This window comes from Gambusia affinis, linkage group LG09, assembly GCF_019740435.1.
Source record: "Gambusia affinis linkage group LG09, SWU_Gaff_1.0, whole genome shotgun sequence".
Classification (NCBI taxonomy): domain Eukaryota; kingdom Metazoa; phylum Chordata; class Actinopteri; order Cyprinodontiformes; family Poeciliidae; genus Gambusia; species Gambusia affinis.
Genome location: NC_057876.1, coordinates 16559550 through 16578563, shown reverse-complemented (window position 1 = coordinate 16578563; position 19014 = coordinate 16559550). Strand labels below are relative to the sequence as shown.

General features: G+C 38.6%; 1 protein-coding gene across 2 annotated transcripts in view; it reads left to right on the top strand.

Moving 5' to 3' along the window:
- Positions 1-13751, top strand: part of tsc22d3 (TSC22 domain family, member 3) — a 33864-nt gene extending 20113 nt beyond the window's left edge. Inside the window, exons 1-3 of one of the 2 annotated variants that reach the window (XM_044126914.1) lie at positions 10183-11075; positions 11440-11491; positions 12033-13751. In XM_044126914.1, the coding sequence (XP_043982849.1) occupies positions 10951-11075; positions 11440-11491; positions 12033-12302 (447 nt within the window). In that variant the 5' untranslated portion in view covers positions 10183-10950 and the 3' untranslated portion in view covers positions 12303-13751. Of the gene's footprint in view, positions 1-10182; positions 11076-11439; positions 11492-12032 lie in introns of those variants that run through there. The other variant, XM_044126913.1, reaches the window with a different exon arrangement.
- Positions 13752-19014: the final 5263 nt, after the last annotated feature.

The following is a 19014-nucleotide window of genomic DNA, read 5'->3' as shown; positions in this document are numbered from 1 at the left end:
AATTACACATTTTTAAGATGTTTATTGTGAAAAGATCACAATTTCAGAACAGCAAAAATTTAGCACACAGTTAGGTTAAGGTACAAAACAACATGGGCAGAGAAAAGGCAGACTGGTGTATTTCCATTTACATGTGTGTCTGAGCTTCGTCTGAATACATCGCTGATCTTTAATTTGCATTCACATGTATTCTTTGCACGCACGTATGTCTTTGTGTCAGGATGCACTCTTGTACTTTTTGCCTGCATGCATTGTTGGAAATCTTGCTGACATCCATGCCTGAATGCACAACTTTAATTGCACTGGGCTATGACTGATCATTGTACCTGCACAAAGTGTGCGTGCAGAACAGATAAAACAATGTTCCCTGGATTTAAAAGTGAACTTTGGACACCTTGTGTACACGGTGGAGGTGCTTCAGCCTGAGCCTAAAATGATCATGATAGCAGATTTGTTTACCCTCTGTGTGGCTTTTAAGCCAAGATGCATCTACAGTTTGTCCTGTCTGTTGTAAGCAATTGTGAAGTCAGCAGCAACTTCAAGCGCCAATATTTCCTTTTTGTTCAATGGAAAAGATGGTTAAAGAATTCCAAATAAGAAATTTTATAATTTCAGCCATTAGCTAGTTTTAATAATTAAGGCAGCAAATTATTCGTGTTAGATCAAGAGTTTTCCATCAACTTAAATTATTATTACAGTTAGCAATGGACAAACTGGTTCCACCTCTAATGCTTCCTACAGTAACTCCTAAGTTATATTAGAAATGGCAACACATGCAAACAGAAATATTAGCTTTGTCAGAATGACTCGTAGCTGATTCTGACTAGGATGCAATAAATACTTGTAAAATGACTCATTCAGTCAGTATGTCAGAGGGTAAAATGTTCAACATCGGGGTTTGATGAGGCAAATCAAAGATAAAGCATGTTGATTAATAATAGATAAATATAAAAACATTGCATTTGCGGTCCGTCTGAAATTGTGCAAATCCTTAAATATGCTTCAAGTATTCATGTCATTGACAAGTGCAGGATGTTTGGAAGTCTCAGCTCAATAGCACATCAGAAAGGAGGAAATGAATTGATTTATCAGTTATCGTGAATAACTGACTCCCAGAGATAAATTTTCTGAAATGTGACTTAAATGAATTTGTTTTCCAACACATCCTCTTGTCCATTTGTCTAAATTTGAATTTCTTTCGAAAGATTTAAGTAGGTTAACAGGATCTAAGACTACCTATCAACCATATTGGTTAGTTGTTGGGTAGACTTTATTAAGATAAAGTGAATCGTTCAGTCAGAGGAACAAGCAGCAAACGTTTAGAAGCTCATCAAACATTGTAGATCATATTATGCAGAAACAGAGCAGGGTAGCAAATTGTTGGTAGATTAATTCTGGTCACAGCTTTAACATATTGCAAAGAGAGATGTGATTAAATTATTCTATCCAAAGGAGCCAACTCTACTTGTCATGTATGTGTGAAATATGCTCTAATCCAGTTTTGATCAAATATGAAGCATTGCTATTAAGAGAATAATTATTTTTCCCCCAATATGACTAGTTCATAAAATCAAAAGTAAGTAAATTTATTTGTAGTCATATTTATGTGATTCAGAAACTGTACCTGCCTGGGTGGGCGGCAGCTGGACACATATTTCAGTTTGTCTTTTATAGTAGAGAAAGCTGCTCCAAGCTTTCCTCTGCTCTAAATCAACATGTTTCCTTTTAAGAGTCTTCACATCTGTCCCTGTCCCTGTCCCTGCTTGTCTCACGTTGTCCCCTGCTGGTGGGGGACTCTCACCATGCAGACAGGCTGTGGAAATATTGCAATCATCACGTTCTCTCAGGCCTCAGCTTTCCTCTCTGAGTGAGATTCTCACTGTGCCTTTCTGTTCAGATCTGATCGGCCTGCTGCTTTTTAATAGTACAACATTCAATGGTTTTAATCTTTACGTTTTGCTGAAAGAGAGCGTTTCAAGAGGTGCTGAATAGGCTCCAGTCCCCCTTTGTATTCCCTCACAGCAACACTATGTTATATCAGGTTCCCTGGTGATAGGAAGCAGAAGTTTCTTTTCATAGTGAAAATTTTAAAAGCACCTTTATGGCTTGGCTGAATTTATAGATGTTCATGTGTGTGAACCCTGCTTAGCTTTATTTCTGAGTTTAGTGCTTTGCTTTGCTTTAAGTTTAAACATAATTAAGTGGTCATATATCCCAAAGGAAGCATACAATGGTGCAAATAAATGAAATTTAAATTCCTTGACTACATATTCAATGTGATTTAAATTGAACATTTTTTGTTTCTATTTTGCATTCAAAATAAGAGGTAACTGCAAAGAATAACAAAAAGATGACTAAATAAAAAAAATGTTTGCTTTACTTAAACTCCATTGACTCTTACTGACATGCTTCTGCAAACAGGTGTGTTGCTGAAAGGCTTTCATTTCTTCAGATAATTGATTAAGAAAGAGGATAAGTTTAGACTAAGTCTGATGAGATCTGTCAATAAGACACAAGCCACGGTTCATTTGGAGAAGTGAATTTACAGTGTTAGATTGGATTATTGCAGAAACAACATTGAAGATGACTTTTAATATTTCAAAATTAAGCACTTCATGTGTAAAATAAGGATATTTGGAATAATACACTAGATTTGCTTTTAGTTTTTCTTTCAGTTTTGCACACGTCTAATGTTAATTTCCTAGTTTTTCAGCTTTCTGTGATAACATGATATTACCTGATGAGCATATTTCATCTGACAGCTTTTTAAATGAAAAATACTCTCTATACATTCAGTTGATGGATTATATGTTGACTTGTCATCTTTGTCATAATTTAGAGCTCCAGTTGTGTGATCTGAGTTATTGCGGTCTTGTCAGAGGTGTATAACACACGTTGTGTTGCTGGCAAAGATCAGTCTGATGTAACATCCTCAGGCTAATACGAAAAACAGAGGAAGAAGCCACAACTAGTTACTGATTCCACTGAGTTGTCCTACATATCCAAGAAAATAATGCATGGTATGGTGGAGCTTTTTATCACTTGGTGCATGAAACTAATGGAAAAACATCTGACAAACAGCCTATTACAGTTCATTGTCTTATTGCAGAATTGTGTGACTTTTGGTCATTTGGATATCTTATCATCAGAATGACCGCGAGTGACTTAAAATAATCCATGGGAACTTAGTCACGACTCCATCGTCATCTCACAGGTGACAAAGAATTAGCTTTAAGGCTCAGCAGAGGAGCCTGCAGGAGTCTGTGGGAACAACTCAGTGTTTGGATGACACCGACAGTGAACATTAGCAGGGTGCCTATCATCCAGTTAAATCCAGATCCTGCTGACAAAGTGGGACGTGCATGAGCAGGCCACGCAGGCACACAAAAGTGCGGCGAGCACCGTGCATCAGCGTGCACACTGGAAAACAAAAACAGAACTAAGTGCATAATCGCACGCCAGGGGGCGGCTCATCGAGGGCCTGAGTTGCTCCACTGTTGTTCCAGTTGTTGGTGACTTGGGTCACACAGCTGCAAGCTCAGCCAGAAACATGACAGGGAAAAAAAGGAAGAAGAGATACGATGGGAAAGAAAATTACATGAGAAAAGATATTTAGAAAAATACATGAAAGAAAGCAAAAAACAACAAACTTGTTTTAAAAAGAATATCCCATCAAGAGGCCTTTCCTCTTTTTGTTCAAGGATATCTTCAGTTGGTTAAATATGAATGGAATAGATTGTGTATGCCCCAGGACTCTTTATTTCAGAACAAAAAATTGCATCTGCCAACCTGCCATTGTTGCTCATCGTAATTACTCAACAGATGACATAATTTGCAATAAAACACCTGGTGACTAGGCGCATGCAGCATGTAGCTGACTGGTTTTCTTCCTAATTAGTTTTAGTGCATCATTCAGCTTGAAAAAGCCATTACTCAAATGATGCAAAAAAATGTAGACACCTTCACAACAACTCTGATAGCTGACTTGCGGTGTACACTTAAATATCCAGGGATATTGCAGGGTAATTCTTTACGATGTGACCTAAAAACACTTGACTTTTGTTGAAACATATTCTGGTGTCTACACTTACAAAGTCCCCAAGCTTGTTTGCTCTGATACTGATCACAGTGCCATTTGACACATTTTCTTTTTGTCCCTCCTTTAGTTCCAGCAAAAGATCCTTTTTGGTGAAGGTCTATATTTATGGTACCGTACATGCATTAAGGCAGACTTTAATGACACCTGTTTGTTTATTATGTTTAAATTAGAAGAGACTATAAATAAACAACTTATACCAACCAGTATATGTTCTTGGATAGTCGTATTTTGTAGAATCATAATCACAGTTGATATCATATGAAAAAAGTTTTTTTTTTTGCCTATAGTCCATTTCAAGATCAAAACTGAATTAAGATAAACTACTATTGGAAATGTGATGAAGATAGGTCAGGAAATTAACAGAGATGCCCACGTGCTTTGAGTGAATATAAGCAAAAACTTAAGACATAAAGTAAATGATAAATGACACATCCAAAGCATACATTTCCAGGAGAAGAAGAAGAATCTCTTTTCCCTCTCCCCCGTGCTACTGATCTTTTTTTGTAATTGTAAATTACCTAAAATTTTATAATGAGTAGTTTAAAATATTATTACAGGATGCTTCTATAAATCTGACAGATGGTCCATGGAATGGAAAATCCAGTTTTACATTGCATGACTACCTTTGCCACCAGACTTGTCTGCACTGCAGTTGGGATGTCAAATGTCACAACATTATTCCCAGCAGACAGGATTAAGCTTAAAATGAGATGTGAGATATTTATGCAAAGCTGTCAAACTGGAAAGAGGCGTACAATTTGTCAAATCAAGACTGGCTTAGTAATGCTGCTTAGAGCTCTTTTTCCATAGCAGTGACTCTCCAAACAAGTATATCCCCGATGACAAAAGAGGATTTATACATCGGGCAAACCCAGAACTTTGAAGGATTTCCTTAACACCACATACATAATATGAAATGTTACATAACAGTCAATTAGTGTCATTAATCTGTCCCAGCTTGCTTTTGCTTGCAAACAAATGTCGATATGTCAGCTGTTGTTTGATCAATTTCAGATTCCCAGAAAGCTCTTGATAAGCTTGCGATATTTATATGTACTTTGAGCGAGCTTTAATACTACTGTTACAATACGGTACAGACATGGCAATTGCTTTCTCAAGCTGCAATTTCAGAAAGTATCTTCTTTTGTCTGCCTGAGAGAGATACTCCGGCATTGCATACATGAAGCAATTGGCCCCAATTCAAAGAACTGTCACCTTCACTGGGTATCTAGGACTATTGTATTCCACTATACTGGAGTCAAATCATTCAAGTATCAGTCTGAGCATGGCACTCAGAGCCATGGTTGCAGAGCCAGAAGTATCGTCATTGCTCAATTGCCTCTTTGTGCCCGGAGGAAACAGTTGCCGGGTACAGACACCCACAGAACAGTGTGAAAACGGCCAAGAGCCTCTCACAGCCCTGACAGTCACTAACACCACGATGGGACAGTCCCAGACGTGTCCCACTGGAGTTGCCTCTTCTGGGGCAAGGCCACCTTCTCCTAGGATTGTGACTCCTCTTCAGGTGATCGAACCACCTCAAAGATTCTTTTATTATCATCCCCATTTCCCTTTCAGCTTTCCAGACAGAACTGTGAGCTACTCTCCCCCATACTCACCGAGTCTCTTCAAGAGGCCGGATCGCCGGTAAGTGAGGGCAGCAGAGGAGGGGAAAGTAATTTGTCTTGTTTCGAGCAGGACATTTGGCATGATGGTGCCATAAGAGTGACAGTGAAAAAGACAGATTAGCACATGAATGGAGCGGAAGATATGTAATTTGTCAGCGACTGAGAGATCTTGAGTTGTGGGTGGATATTTTCTGTTTTTCTTTTTAACTAAAACAACATAGATTTTATTCCAGTTTAACAGCAGAAATACATAACTTAGTATTCTTTATAGCAGATAGGATTGCATTGTACACTGTGCAATCCTGCGTACAGGATACCTTATCCGTATATTACTGTCCAAGTAAGTTTTGCTGTCCAAGAACTAATTGGACAGCAAAGGTTTCACTATAATTATTTAACTATCTTGTATTAAAGCTCTGTGAGCCTGTTGGTAACAGTTGTTTAATGCAAAAATAAAAGTTACAGAGCTGGGAAGATAGTCAAGTCATTAAGCAACTAGCTAAGTTGTTTTACTGCCAAAACAGCAGATGCCAGGCAGGAGTAACTTTTTCAATAACACCCCGTTGTTAAGAAGGAAAGAATAGATTACCATTTCTTCCAATTGCTGGATAATCTACTTATTTTCTGGAGTCTATGTTCTTTTTGAACCCCAACCAGAAAGACATTCGCGCTTTTTAATTAAATGTTTATTGCAAGTCATATTGCTACTGCAATGTTATCCAGTATTATCACATATCAAATGTTTTCCTAATATCACGCAGCCATAATATCAGGCACATTGTCGTACCCTGACACAATATTAGATACCTGCCTTCTATTTGAATAAGACCAGCTTTGCCCTATTACTTAACCCTGTTGAACTTAGAATTTTATTGCCTAATAAGCCAAACTGTCATAGTTTATTTTAGAGAGTCAAAACAGGTAAGCATCTCCTCAACTGAATTTACGTAAATGTGACTTAAGTAGCTAATCAGTGACTAAATTATAATATGAAATCATTATTAAAAAGAAATGATGGCAGAAAGGCAAAAGCAACAAACTGAGTCCGATCACAGCAGAACACTAAATGCCACACTCTTGATTCCAGTACACATGCACTATTCAGAGCAGAGGTTTATCAAAAGAAGCACACATAGTTCAGAGGTGACGGACCAGCGCGTTAAAAAAATCTGCTAAAGTTCCTCACATTTGGTTCCATGTAACATCAATTCTTATATATGTATATAAAATACATATAACAATATGACTCCACCTTTACTGATTTGTTGCCACACTAATGAATGCTGAATGCTGTACAGAGCTCTTATTAACTTCTGAAATTGTGCTGCATTAATAAAACAAATGTGCACATTTTCTTGTTTATCTATGGAGCATTAGTAGCAAAGGACACTGAATTGCAATGCCAATTGCAGAATATTTTATGTTAAATCTCATCAAATATTCTGTATCTTCTGCATAACATTTTGCTAGAGAGAATATTTCTGAATAAATGACATATTGACAGCATGTTAAATTTAATGAAACATCTCATTAGAAATATGAAAAACACAAACCTTCTTGTTATTTGTTGCTCAGGACACTGAAGGAGATGTGGTAATGACCGCCTGTGGGTGTGCTGGTTTATGGAGACCATTCAGTATTCAGTGTTTGTAGCTAGTGTTGTTGCCCACATGGACAGCTTCCTTTGAGATAGCCGCTGGCTGCAGCCTGTGGCGATTATCCACATTGTTGGACCACACTTTCACTACGCCATACATTATAAACTTATGGAAAATGAGAGGAAGATGACCAGAAAACAAGCTCAAAATAATGTGCCTGTTTTTGTTTATTTGCTTACATCTTCTGTTGATTTCACAGTTTGCGTTTCTGGCGGTTACTAATGTGTACATCTTGAAATTGGTGTGTCAAAACTCAGAAATGTTGCTTGTGGCAAGAGCTTAACAGTTGGCAGCATGACTTACCCTCTTTCTTCTTCAGCCATTATTGCATATGAACAATATTTTATAACATGTTTGGCTTTGGAACTCTGGACATCTGATGGAAACTGTGGTCTGGCTGTAATATGACTCACTGAATGATACTGGCATGCATCGAATGTGATCAGACACCAATGGTTTCTCAGAAATATGAGCCACTTCAGCTACTAAGAAGGAACAAAATTATGTCTATGTGGCACATAAAACAGTTTAGAAACGGGCTGCTGGCAAGCTAAATGAAGTTGTTTATGCAGTGAAAAACATATTGTTGTCAAGATTTGTTTCACTATTTTTCTGAAACTTAGAGTAAAACGAGGCAAAGCAAGGAAATAAGCGTATGCATTCATCTTTTTGAACACCATGCATTCAGTACATATAAGACATGTTTTGGAGACTGAATTTCAGCCCAGCTAGAAATATTAAGTGCGACTCCTGCCAAAAAGAACTTGTACATGCATTCGTGCCCTTCACATTTTTCATAATTTTGTCATTTTACAACCACACACTTGAATTAAACACATATTTTTTCCCAAAACAAAGTAGATCACAATACTGAAGTACAAGTAACATTAATTATTAAATATGTTTTTCACAAATAATCTGAAAAGTGTTGTGTGCATGTGTATTTTATTACTTTCATTCTGTTCCCCTTAAATAAAATCTTGTCCAGTCAGCTGCTTTATAAGGTCATTTAAGTAGTAATAGATTAAATGAGTTTGTAGTTTGTTCTTGGCAGAAATCCAGCTGTTATCTGTAGGCCAACAAAGGTGTTTTGTGCAATGTCAGTGACCAAACAACGTCACAAAAAACAAGAACCACAGCAAACTAGAATGGGAGTTATACAGAGGGTAAAAGACCAGACGAGGAGAATATTAATCAGAGAAGCAGCAAGGAGGTCCACAATAATTCTGGAGGAGTAGCAGAAATCTGTTGCTCAGATGGCAGAATTTAGTGAAATGTCAACTAATAGTTGCATAATTTGACAATCTGTCCATTATGGAACAGTGTTAAAGTTTGCAGTTGTCTACAAGGTAGTGCTCAGTCCCAAGTTAGTGCTTGTGCTTGTGGTCATTACAGTTTGTAATGATAAAACAAAATATCAAATAATTGTATTAAAAACCTGATTATGTTCAATTAGATATGAATGATTAAAAGTCGAAGGCTCTCGGAGTTCAGAGGAAAAATTCCATGGAAGTTACTGAATAACTTGGAATGTTCTTCCTTATGTAGTAGAACAAAATGTTTTACCTAGAGGTGTTCAAAAAATACATATCCAGCTCATAATTGATACAGTATCACTAAAGTACACCTACAAAAGAGTACACAGTGTGACAGCTGAGTAGTTGTAGGCAATGACATAAAATCTGTTAAACGTTGCATCAATCATAAACACATCTAACAACACATTCAGGTGCTGCTTAATGGAAGAAAATATGTTGACATTCTGTGTGCTTTATCAGCATGTACTGCTGCCCATAATCTGTTTATTACAGTTTGGAGGAGACTTAGTGCAATTGCGTCACATGTGGTAACAAGTTCAAAATGCTACCAGAAGTGCAGAAGGGCATGCAAAAGGGAGCAGGGATAGTTGAGTGATTATTTATAGTTTGCACCATTATAGGAGTAATTGTTGCAGACTTAATAACCTTTATTTACATCACTAAAATATTTCTGATGTTTTTGTTGTGTTCTTTAGAAATATAATTCCAGCAGTGTGACATATAAACATAATAAAGTAAATGTATTGATAGCTGTAAAAATCTAGGAAGGTAAAGCAAGTTGAAACTGGGTGCCAGAGGATGACTGGAAAAAAACCAAAAGGAAAAAGAAGGCTTTCTTATGTACATTATAGTGTAGAGTGTAACTTACTTTCTCACCACTAGAGGGAGATGGAATTCAGATTTAAATTGAGGAAATTTACTTAACTAAATGGAAAAAATACCTAAACAAGGTGTAAGTGTGCACGTGCTTGGATGGAAAAAGACCTTTTGATAAACAAATTGTAGGTCAAATACCAAGTTGTTAGGGAATCACACTGACGACAACAATTTCTGCACACAGCGAATCAATAACACCATAACAAGAAACTCACATGAGCAAATCAGTGAAAATCTAATCTAATAAAACATAAAAGGACTTCTAAGAAATACCCTATTTTATTGTCCAATTCACGTGAGAATCAGATTTGATTAAGACGACCGCGCAGTGCATGGGACATTTGATCAAATCAAGCGTTTGTTCACAAAGGCTGCACATTGTTTACGCATATGCAAAAGTTCATTTTGTTATGTTAGGTTGGTTAGAATTGGAGCACATCTCGGTCTGTGGGTTAAACGAAAAAGAACTGAAGTTCAACAGCGGGGCACTTGCGATGCTGCGTTCAAAGCCTCATATTAAGAGTCGTTCGCCAGGAGGTTGTTTTGTCTTTTAGTGAAAGCCGTTGCCCTGTGTACGAACTGACGTGTTGCATAAAAATATGATAATGCATTGATTACACTTTAAAATTGCAGTGGATTATGCTCGTGTCATTTGGCTCTCAAGAACATCTGAAAAGTTTCTGAGTAAAACTAAAATATACACCGGATATCCACTATCCAATGTGGAAAAATGCTTATAAAGTACCTTTCTGCAGCATTGAACCTTTTCACATTCAATCATTTGTGATCATTTTGTTCATGTTCCATTTTAAGCAATGATTAGAAGGAAAATTACTGTGAACAGATTCTCATAAAACAGCTTATGTACATATCAAAAGATATCGGGGTGAATTAGACACTTGATGGACCGTACAGAACAAAGTGTACCCTGTTGCATTATGCAAAAGCAGAAGAGGGGGTGTATTTATCACAACCCAAAAACATGGCTCATTAGTGATTTGTTTTTCTTCTGATAGTCCTGGAAGGCAACAGAAGCTCTGCCTCCTCCTCTCCCCTCCCTCCCGCCCTAAAAGCTAATTTGCATAATTTATGCATGCGTCACGAAACCAGTCTTACAAATACAGGCTGTGGGCAGAAATAGCAACAGACAGTCGCTCGTACAAATCGGCGAAGCTTGACATATAACCCTGACACAGCACTGAGCTCTAAGGCTTTATAGAGAACAAGAGGAGCCAGTGCAGCGCTACTAACTCGACGAACCAATCAAACCGAATCATCCCAACCAGATCCTCACTTATTGACTCACTTCGGTGACCGACCAAGTCGCAATCGTGGCGAGAAGCATCATCCAAACGAGTGTGGTCCTCAACATGAGCACGGAGATGTTCGCTAAGACTCCGATGGAGGTGGCAGTCTACCAGCTGCACAACTTTTCCATCTCTTTCTTCTCCTCGCTGCTCGGAGGAGACGTCGTCTCGGTCAAACTTGACAACAGGTACATTTTGTCGATTAGTGTCTGAATGAAACACGACGCGAGTTCATTGTAATCCCTTAGCCTCCCTCTGTTGCTGTTTACTGTTACAAACTCTTTGAAAGATCAACTTCGCCACTATTTGCGTGTCATCAGCTGCCGCTGTTTACGGTGCAATGAGTCTATTGCATTGTACTCGATCTGAAAAGAGTCACAAACTTCTTCGTGCAGTTCACGATAAGCCATCTCAGATAACAGCAGGGTGGTGATCTCTTTCCCTTTCTGTTCTGGGAGCGTTTTATTTCAGTGTGTCAGAGGTGTTACGTCAGGAAGGAACGGTGCATGTGAAGTTATCAGTGTGTTTATGGCTCTCTCTTCTTGTTTGCAGTGCCTCTGGTGCTAGCGTGGTGGCCATTGACAACAAGATCGAGCAGGCCATGGTAAGTAGAGAATGAACCCCAAACACGATGCTAATGCATGCAGAAAGGTTATATAGTAGACTCATGCATCTTTTAGCCCAAACTATAATGGCTGCATGACAGTGCAATCAGTCTGACCTCGATTTAATTTGTAAACAGAGAATTAATTCATCACATGATATGGGCTGTTTATCCCTGTAAATAAGCTTGTGACCTTTTTCCTAGAATGATTATTTGGGACACTTAGAATCACTGGCATCTGCAAGAAATGATATATAAAACTAATTATGAATAAAAGTAGTGGGAATCCCCTGATGTGAGCAACAAGTACAGACATGGTTTTCCTCACATCTCAGAGTTGAAGATAAGTCCTAGGAGAAAAAAAACAATCCTTAGAAATGACATGGTTCATAATATGCAAATTTAACTGTAATGTTACCCTTCAGAAAATCAACAGGCGAACCAAATGCATGCATCAGTTCTGCGATAAACTCATTTGTCTTACAAGATTTTCTTTTCCATGCCTATTCTGAGTCTGATCCATCTCTTTGTCAATTGACAGGATCTTGTCAAGAACCATTTGATGTACGCAGTGCGTGAGGAGGTGGAAATCCTCAAGGAACAGATAAAGGAGCTAGCAGAGAAGAACAACCAGCTTGAGAGGGAGAACTACCTGCTAAAGAACCTGGCCAGTCCGGAGCAGCTGGAGAAGTTCCAGTCCCGCATCCCGACAGATGTGCTCTTGGATAATCAGAACGTCCGGGTGACCCCAGCGCCACAGCAAAAGAACCAGCAGCAGAGCTGTAGCCACAGCACTGGCTCTGCTGTATAAGTGGCTCTGCCTTGGGGCGGGCAGAGCCACTTTGTCTTTAAAAGTCGTGGACCTCGTTTTTGAACGTAAGCGTTATAAATCGCCGCCACCGAAACCCTTTCGGGACATCGAAGAAGAATCATCGGTGCTGTAAATGACTGATGGGACTCAAATGAACTGTTGATACTGATAAGCAGAAAACCAGAACTAGAGACGCTCTAAAACTGGTGCCTTGTCAGGCCCATCCTGTGTACCATCCAGCTCTTTGTCGTAGTCTCTCTTCGTAGGCATGAGTGTTAAGCATAGAAAGGGCAGACTAGCCTAGACAGAGGGTGGGGGATTTCCCTCCCTAGCCAAACTCTTCCAGCAAAGTACCCTCCGTTTTTCCTCTATTGAGGAAGGGGGTGAGCAACGAGGTGTTGATTGGGCTTGCCCTGCAGGCGCTAACCTGGAAAGTACTGAGACTTCATTCCCTCATGACCCAAAGGAGACCCAGAGGAGACCCAAAGGAGACCCAGAGGAGACCCATCTGAGACAGTCCTCCAAGTCTCAACAAGAACAGACCCATTGGTGTGGAGTCACCTCATCTCAAAATACTTTAATGGACTTCCAACTGCACACTTCAGACACATACAGACTTTTGATCTACCTACAGTGTAAAGCTGCCATGTTCCTGTCCATCCAAAGCATAACAAGGAAAATACACAGGATAAGCTAAGGCTACAGAGGTGGAGGTCAACGCAATGTTCTCCATCTAAGCTGATGAACTGCTGCAGTAAACTAACAGAATACTGTAATATCTCATAAAACATGTAGACTTGTATTGTTTGCTGCCGGGGCTTGCTGCTTATGGGAGTGAAACTAATTCTGCTATATCTTCTGTTTTTGTTAAATTCAGAACAAAAATCAGTTGTTTTGTACAATAAGAGCAGTGTACTAGGCTTTCAGAAGCTGTCTTTGTTACAGGTCCGTCCATATCTGCCATTTTGTTTGCTTAAGTCACAGGAAAACTACAATGTACATACAGATGAAAAGTCTCTGAGGTAAAAAATGTTAGGATGGTTTGCAAGCAGACAGCTGCGTTTCTAGCAGCCTGTGCACTCCTTTGGTTTGTAGGTAGTGCCGTCCAGTATATGGTCTCTTTCCTTATTCAGATGGCAACTTGAAAACAATGGCACGACAACAGTGCCTGTGAGCGGTGATCGCATTTCTGACAAGACTTTGGTTATTGTTGTCGTTTTTTCCAGCTACCAAAGACGTACTTTCACACGGCAACAAAAGCTAACCAAATGAGGACCATGTGTAAAACTTCACAGGGAGAAGATTTCTTTGTAGCTAGTGTTAAATTTGGTTTGTGTTTGTTTTGTAAAAATTACGATTTTGTTGCTATAAAGTATCCCTGAAACAGTTGACCACTGTAATTTTTGGATACAACTGCACAGTTGCAATAAACCGTATGTTTACATAATATATCATGTTGGTCTTTGGCTCATAATTCTATCATAATGAGATGATGTATTCTTTTTGAACTGCTAACAAATTGTATTCAGTTTGTCCTGTCATCTTCATGAAACCTAATTAGGTGTAAGTTAAGCTTTCTCAAGCTAACACTTAAATTTTTACCCATTTCTGCTTGAGGACACTTAATGTGAAATCCACTGAAATCCCCCTAATCTTCATCTTGAAGTAAACATTTTAAACAGATTTTTAAAATGCTTACAAATTTCTAAGCACATCGCAGAAGGAATTTCTTGTGTTAATTTCTTTGGGCCTATTTTGAGTCTTTTACAGCCTCTATCATTATTTTCTCCCAGTCTCCATCCATCTTGCCATCTCCTCTGATTACATCACCTGCCCCTGCTAAACCAAAGCATGACCACTGCATTATGTTTTGCTGGACATGGTGTTTTCAGAATGTTCGTTTTATTTCACACATAGCATGTATGTCAGAAAACTTTAAATTTAGTCTCGCATTACTAAGGCACCCCTTGTCACACATGTGTCCTAAATGGATTGTGAGCAACCATGCAGGGAATACTTTCGATTTTCTTTTTGATTCATTTTAGTGGCCTTTGATTTGCAACTAATTGAAGACAAGTTTCCAGGCATGCTTCATACGTGACATAACACCAAAAAATACAGCTGAGAAAATAGATGTCTCTTAACCACAGCCATGATGTCTGTTTCACTGCCGTTTGCAGCTTCTTTGAAAACACATCACGTAAACTCTGAGCCTAATTCAGTTTAGCTTCTTGAAACCAGATCCAAATGAAAGTGCAAAAATACTCTAAACAAATCCCTAAAAATTTCATTAGCCCAAACTTTCAAAATTTGTGAAAGAAAAAGAAAGAAATCCCTAAAAACTTCATTAGCCCAAACTTTCAAAATTTGTGAAAGAAAAATTCTCACTTGAGAGTTGTCCCACTATCTGACAAATACTATAAGGCAACCCTGCTTTAAAATTCTCCACACCTTTATCCCAGATATGTCTGCTGTGTTCCTTGTTCGTCTTTATGGTGTTTGTTATTGAACAAACTGAACAACTGTATTCATGCTGATTTTATATGATATGCAGACAATCTTTATTTATGTGGTTTCAGAAGACAGTGAGTTTCATAACATTTTGGGGTCCCCAATTAAAAAAGACATCATCCTTTCCGCATTTGAACGATTTGAAAAGAATGTATTACATTCATCTCAAAGTTTCCTTTGTGTTGATTTTCACATATAAAAAGAAAACTGTTTCTGACAAAATATGTAAAGGTACAAGAGCTGTGAATACTTTTACCTGGCACTGTAGCACAGTTCACCACCACATGGTTCCTCCTGCAAAAATAAGCAACTTGAAGTCTTCTCATCAGACTTGAAAAAGACAAATTTTATACTCTTTAGTCATTGTTTCTAATCGTTATGGAAGTGTTTTCCCTGCCCAAAAGTCAAAAACAGCACAACCACTAATGATAGTGAAGTAATAATGGCTAGTTTGCCTATGCACTGGAATTTGCAAAGGAGGGAAAAAACACTTTGTACTAGTAGCTATTTCCCTTTAGTCGAGCTGCCAGCCTGCATGTAACCAGATATGTTGTGGCTTCATGATGCAAAGACTGAACTCGTATCCATCTATTGCTGAAAACATGGTGACTTCTGGCCTGAGACTCATCACCATCGATTAAAATCTGTGGTCTCCTTCAGGTGTTCTGTGACAGAATAACTGATTGGTTGTGTAGCTGATGGTCTAGATCAGACCTGGGCATTTTAAGGCCCAGAGATATGGCCGTTAGCATGCCTATGAATCCCCAGTCAAAACAAAACACCGTATTTTTGTGCATGCGACACAGCTGTCTTTTTATTTTGAAGAGGGCTTGACGCACCGTTTATGAAAACGCGTCACGTAAATGCTAACGCGCACAGCAACAGGTGATGCTAGCAGCCGAATACGATCCCCACAAAATGTCATCTCACGGTAAAAAGAAAAAGTTGATTCGAATTCTGCATTTTAACAAGGCATGGACAGCGAAATATTTCTTTATTGAAGTCAAAGGCAAGGCCGTGTGTTTGGTTTGTGGTGATGGCTGCGTTAAAGGAATATAATATCCAGTCACTATGTGACCAAACAGAAGAGATACAAGAACTTTTCAGAGAAAATAGAGCACATCACTACAGCCATGATGTCTGTTTCACTGCCGTTTGCAGCTTCTTTGAAAACACTTTTTACAAACGCCTGGCATCTAGAGGAGCTGCAGTCAAGGCAAGTTTTGTCATATCCACAAGATTGCTAGGAAGAGCAAACCTTTCTCTGACGGAGAGTATATTAAGCAGTGCTAATATTTCCTGAGAATAAAGACGCTTTTGAGAACATCTCCCTCTCCGCCATAACGAGAAGGATTGAGGACATCGAACCTGGTGCTGCAACTGAAAGACAGCGTGAATGATTTTGAGAACCGGTATTTTCCCTGGCTTTGGATGAGAGCTGTGACATGGGACACTGCCCAGCTGCTCATCTTCGCGCGGGATCAATGCAGAATTTAGCATCACGGAGGAGCTGGCAGGCATGCGGTCAATGAAAGGGACAACAACAGGGAGTGAGCTCTTAGTAGAGGTAAATGCGTGTCTGGAAAGCTTGGGTCTGAACTGGGACAAACTGGTGGGCGTGACAACAGATGGGTGTCCAAATCTCACAGGAAAAAAAGTTGGTTTATTAAAGAGAATCCAGGACAAAGATACTTGAAGCTGTCTATTCCTTGTAGTATTTCAGTTTTGGTTCTTACAAGTTTTCAAGTCATTACAGTTTCAATTTGTAATTACATTTTGTAATGAGTTATTTTAATGTTACCTAAAGTGATATTAAACTCTTTAAGTTTCTGCTGTATTTAAAGTACTTTGTTTTCCCATTCATTTGCATCTGATTGGAGGTACTTTTGTGTTAGTCCTTCAAGTTGCAGCACTGCAGCTTCGTCAGGCTTTTTCCAACACTTAAAACCATTTATTGCTCATATATGCAGTTGATCAGCTGATTAATATAACACACACCATTTCAATTGTGGAGAGATTAAAAAGTTAAAAATAAATGCAGATGTGATATTTTTTTAAACTATTAATTTGATAGTATTAATTCTCACTTCAGCCAAACCACAAATTAATTTTTATTAATATTTACTGAATATTCTTCTTAACAAAAGAATATGATTTAAATATTTTATTACAACAAGAGGTATGAGAAAATGAATAATGGGTCAAGATTAAATTTGAGTCATTGCTGGATCGGCCCTCCAACATATTTCAGATTTTTCATGCGGCCCCCTGAAGAAATTAATTGCCCACCCCTGGTCTAGATCAATGCAACCTCTGCTTTAAGTCGCTTTCTGAATTCCACTAGAGGCAGGGTGGGTGTGCAGTTTTAAATGAGAGCCACATTAATTATTTAACAAAGAGGAAACAGTCAGGTCTTTATTGGCTGTTTCACACAAAATACTTCTGGTCAGTCTATCAATGAAAGAGGCTTCAGGGTTATTTACAGAAAGCAGTGCTCCAGTTTAATCACACTCATGTTAATAGCAAAAACAGCTTCAACCGCAAAGGAAAAATTCAATCTGGCTGTAGAGCCAGCATGCCAATAACTATAGAGGCCCAGGAAAAGCCTGAAGACAATAAGGACTGTGGTTTTTGTTAATACTTTGCTTGCTTTCTTGTTCTATTTTAAGACTGGTTCCGAAACAGTGTGTTCCTGATTCATTTTAGTGGCCTTTGATTTGCAACTAATTGAAGACAAGTTTCCAGGCATGCTTCATACGTGACATAACACCAAAAAATACAGCTGAGAAAATAGATGTCTCTTAACCACAGCCACGATGTCTGTTTCACTGCCGTTTGCAGCTTCTTTGAAAACACATCACGTAAACTCTGAGCCTAATTCAGTTTAGCTTCTTGAAACCAGATCCAAATGAAAGTGCAAAAATACTCTAAAGAAATCACCTAAAAACTTCATTAGCCCAAACTTTTTTCCACAATATTCAAAATTCAATGGTCCCTTCCCTTTGCAACATGTGAATAGTTTCCCCTTTCGTCACATTGCAACCACAAACGTCAGTGTATTATTTTGATATTCTACACAAGCCATCACAAAGCGGCTCATAGTCGAGAAGTGTAAGGTTTTACTTTTTTTTTTTATAAATCTGAACAGTGAGGTGTGAAGGTGACAAGTATGCAGTGGTGCTCATCTGCTGAAAAATGTGAGTTCACCTAAACTGACAGATCAGAAGATTAGTTGGAATAGAAGCCAACAAAGGTATAGTGACTCTTAGGAGCTGCAGAGAGCCACAGCTCAGGTGGAAGAATCTATTTACAGGAAAACTACCAGTTTAGTACTTTAAAAGTCTGGGCTTTGTGGACGATTGGTCAGACGAAAGCCATTATGGAAAGAAAGCACTGAGAAGCTCCATTGGCAGTTTGTCATAAGCCATGAAGGGCACAAAAGAAACATGTGCAAGAAGGTGCTCTGGGCAAATAGCATCAGCATACATCAGCAACCAAAGCATGGTAGTGGCAGCATCATGCATTGGGAGCTCTTTTATCAAGATGGATGTAGCTAAATGGAAGGTAATCCTGGAGGAAAATCTGATACATAAGAACAAGCACAGGATGGTTGGGATCAAGGCTTGAAAGGTTTTGTTTAGAAAAGCTTCCTCTCCAACCTGACAGAGTTTAAACTATTCTGCAAAAACAAACAAACAAACCAAAAAAAAATTGGCAACCATTTCTGAAGTGAAACCAGAAGAGACCTCAAAAGACTTGCCTCTATACCTGCAGCAAAAAGGGAATACTATAGTGTATAGACTCAAGACGGCTGAATTCAAAAAAGTAAATGTTTCTGACTGGAATGTGCAAACATGTGAATGAGATCAAGGGCTACGAATACTTTTGGAAGACATTGTATTCTTTTGTCAGTAAGTTAAAATCTCAAATCAATACTTTCTTAAAAAATGCAGAAACTCAAATCTTCACTTACGATTCTGTGAGTTTAAGTTTTATGAAACTAGACAGCTTGAAGAGGACTTTCTGCTGGATTACTGAAGTTATGCAACACATACACACACATGCATACTGAAAACACATCAGTCTCAGATGGAAATTTGGGCTTGGTGCAGGGAAAGACTGATTCTGCCTCCAGGTGGTTGGGTTTGCATGCAGGTGAATCATTTGGTCAGATTGTTTTCCATTCCCAACTTGCGTGCTT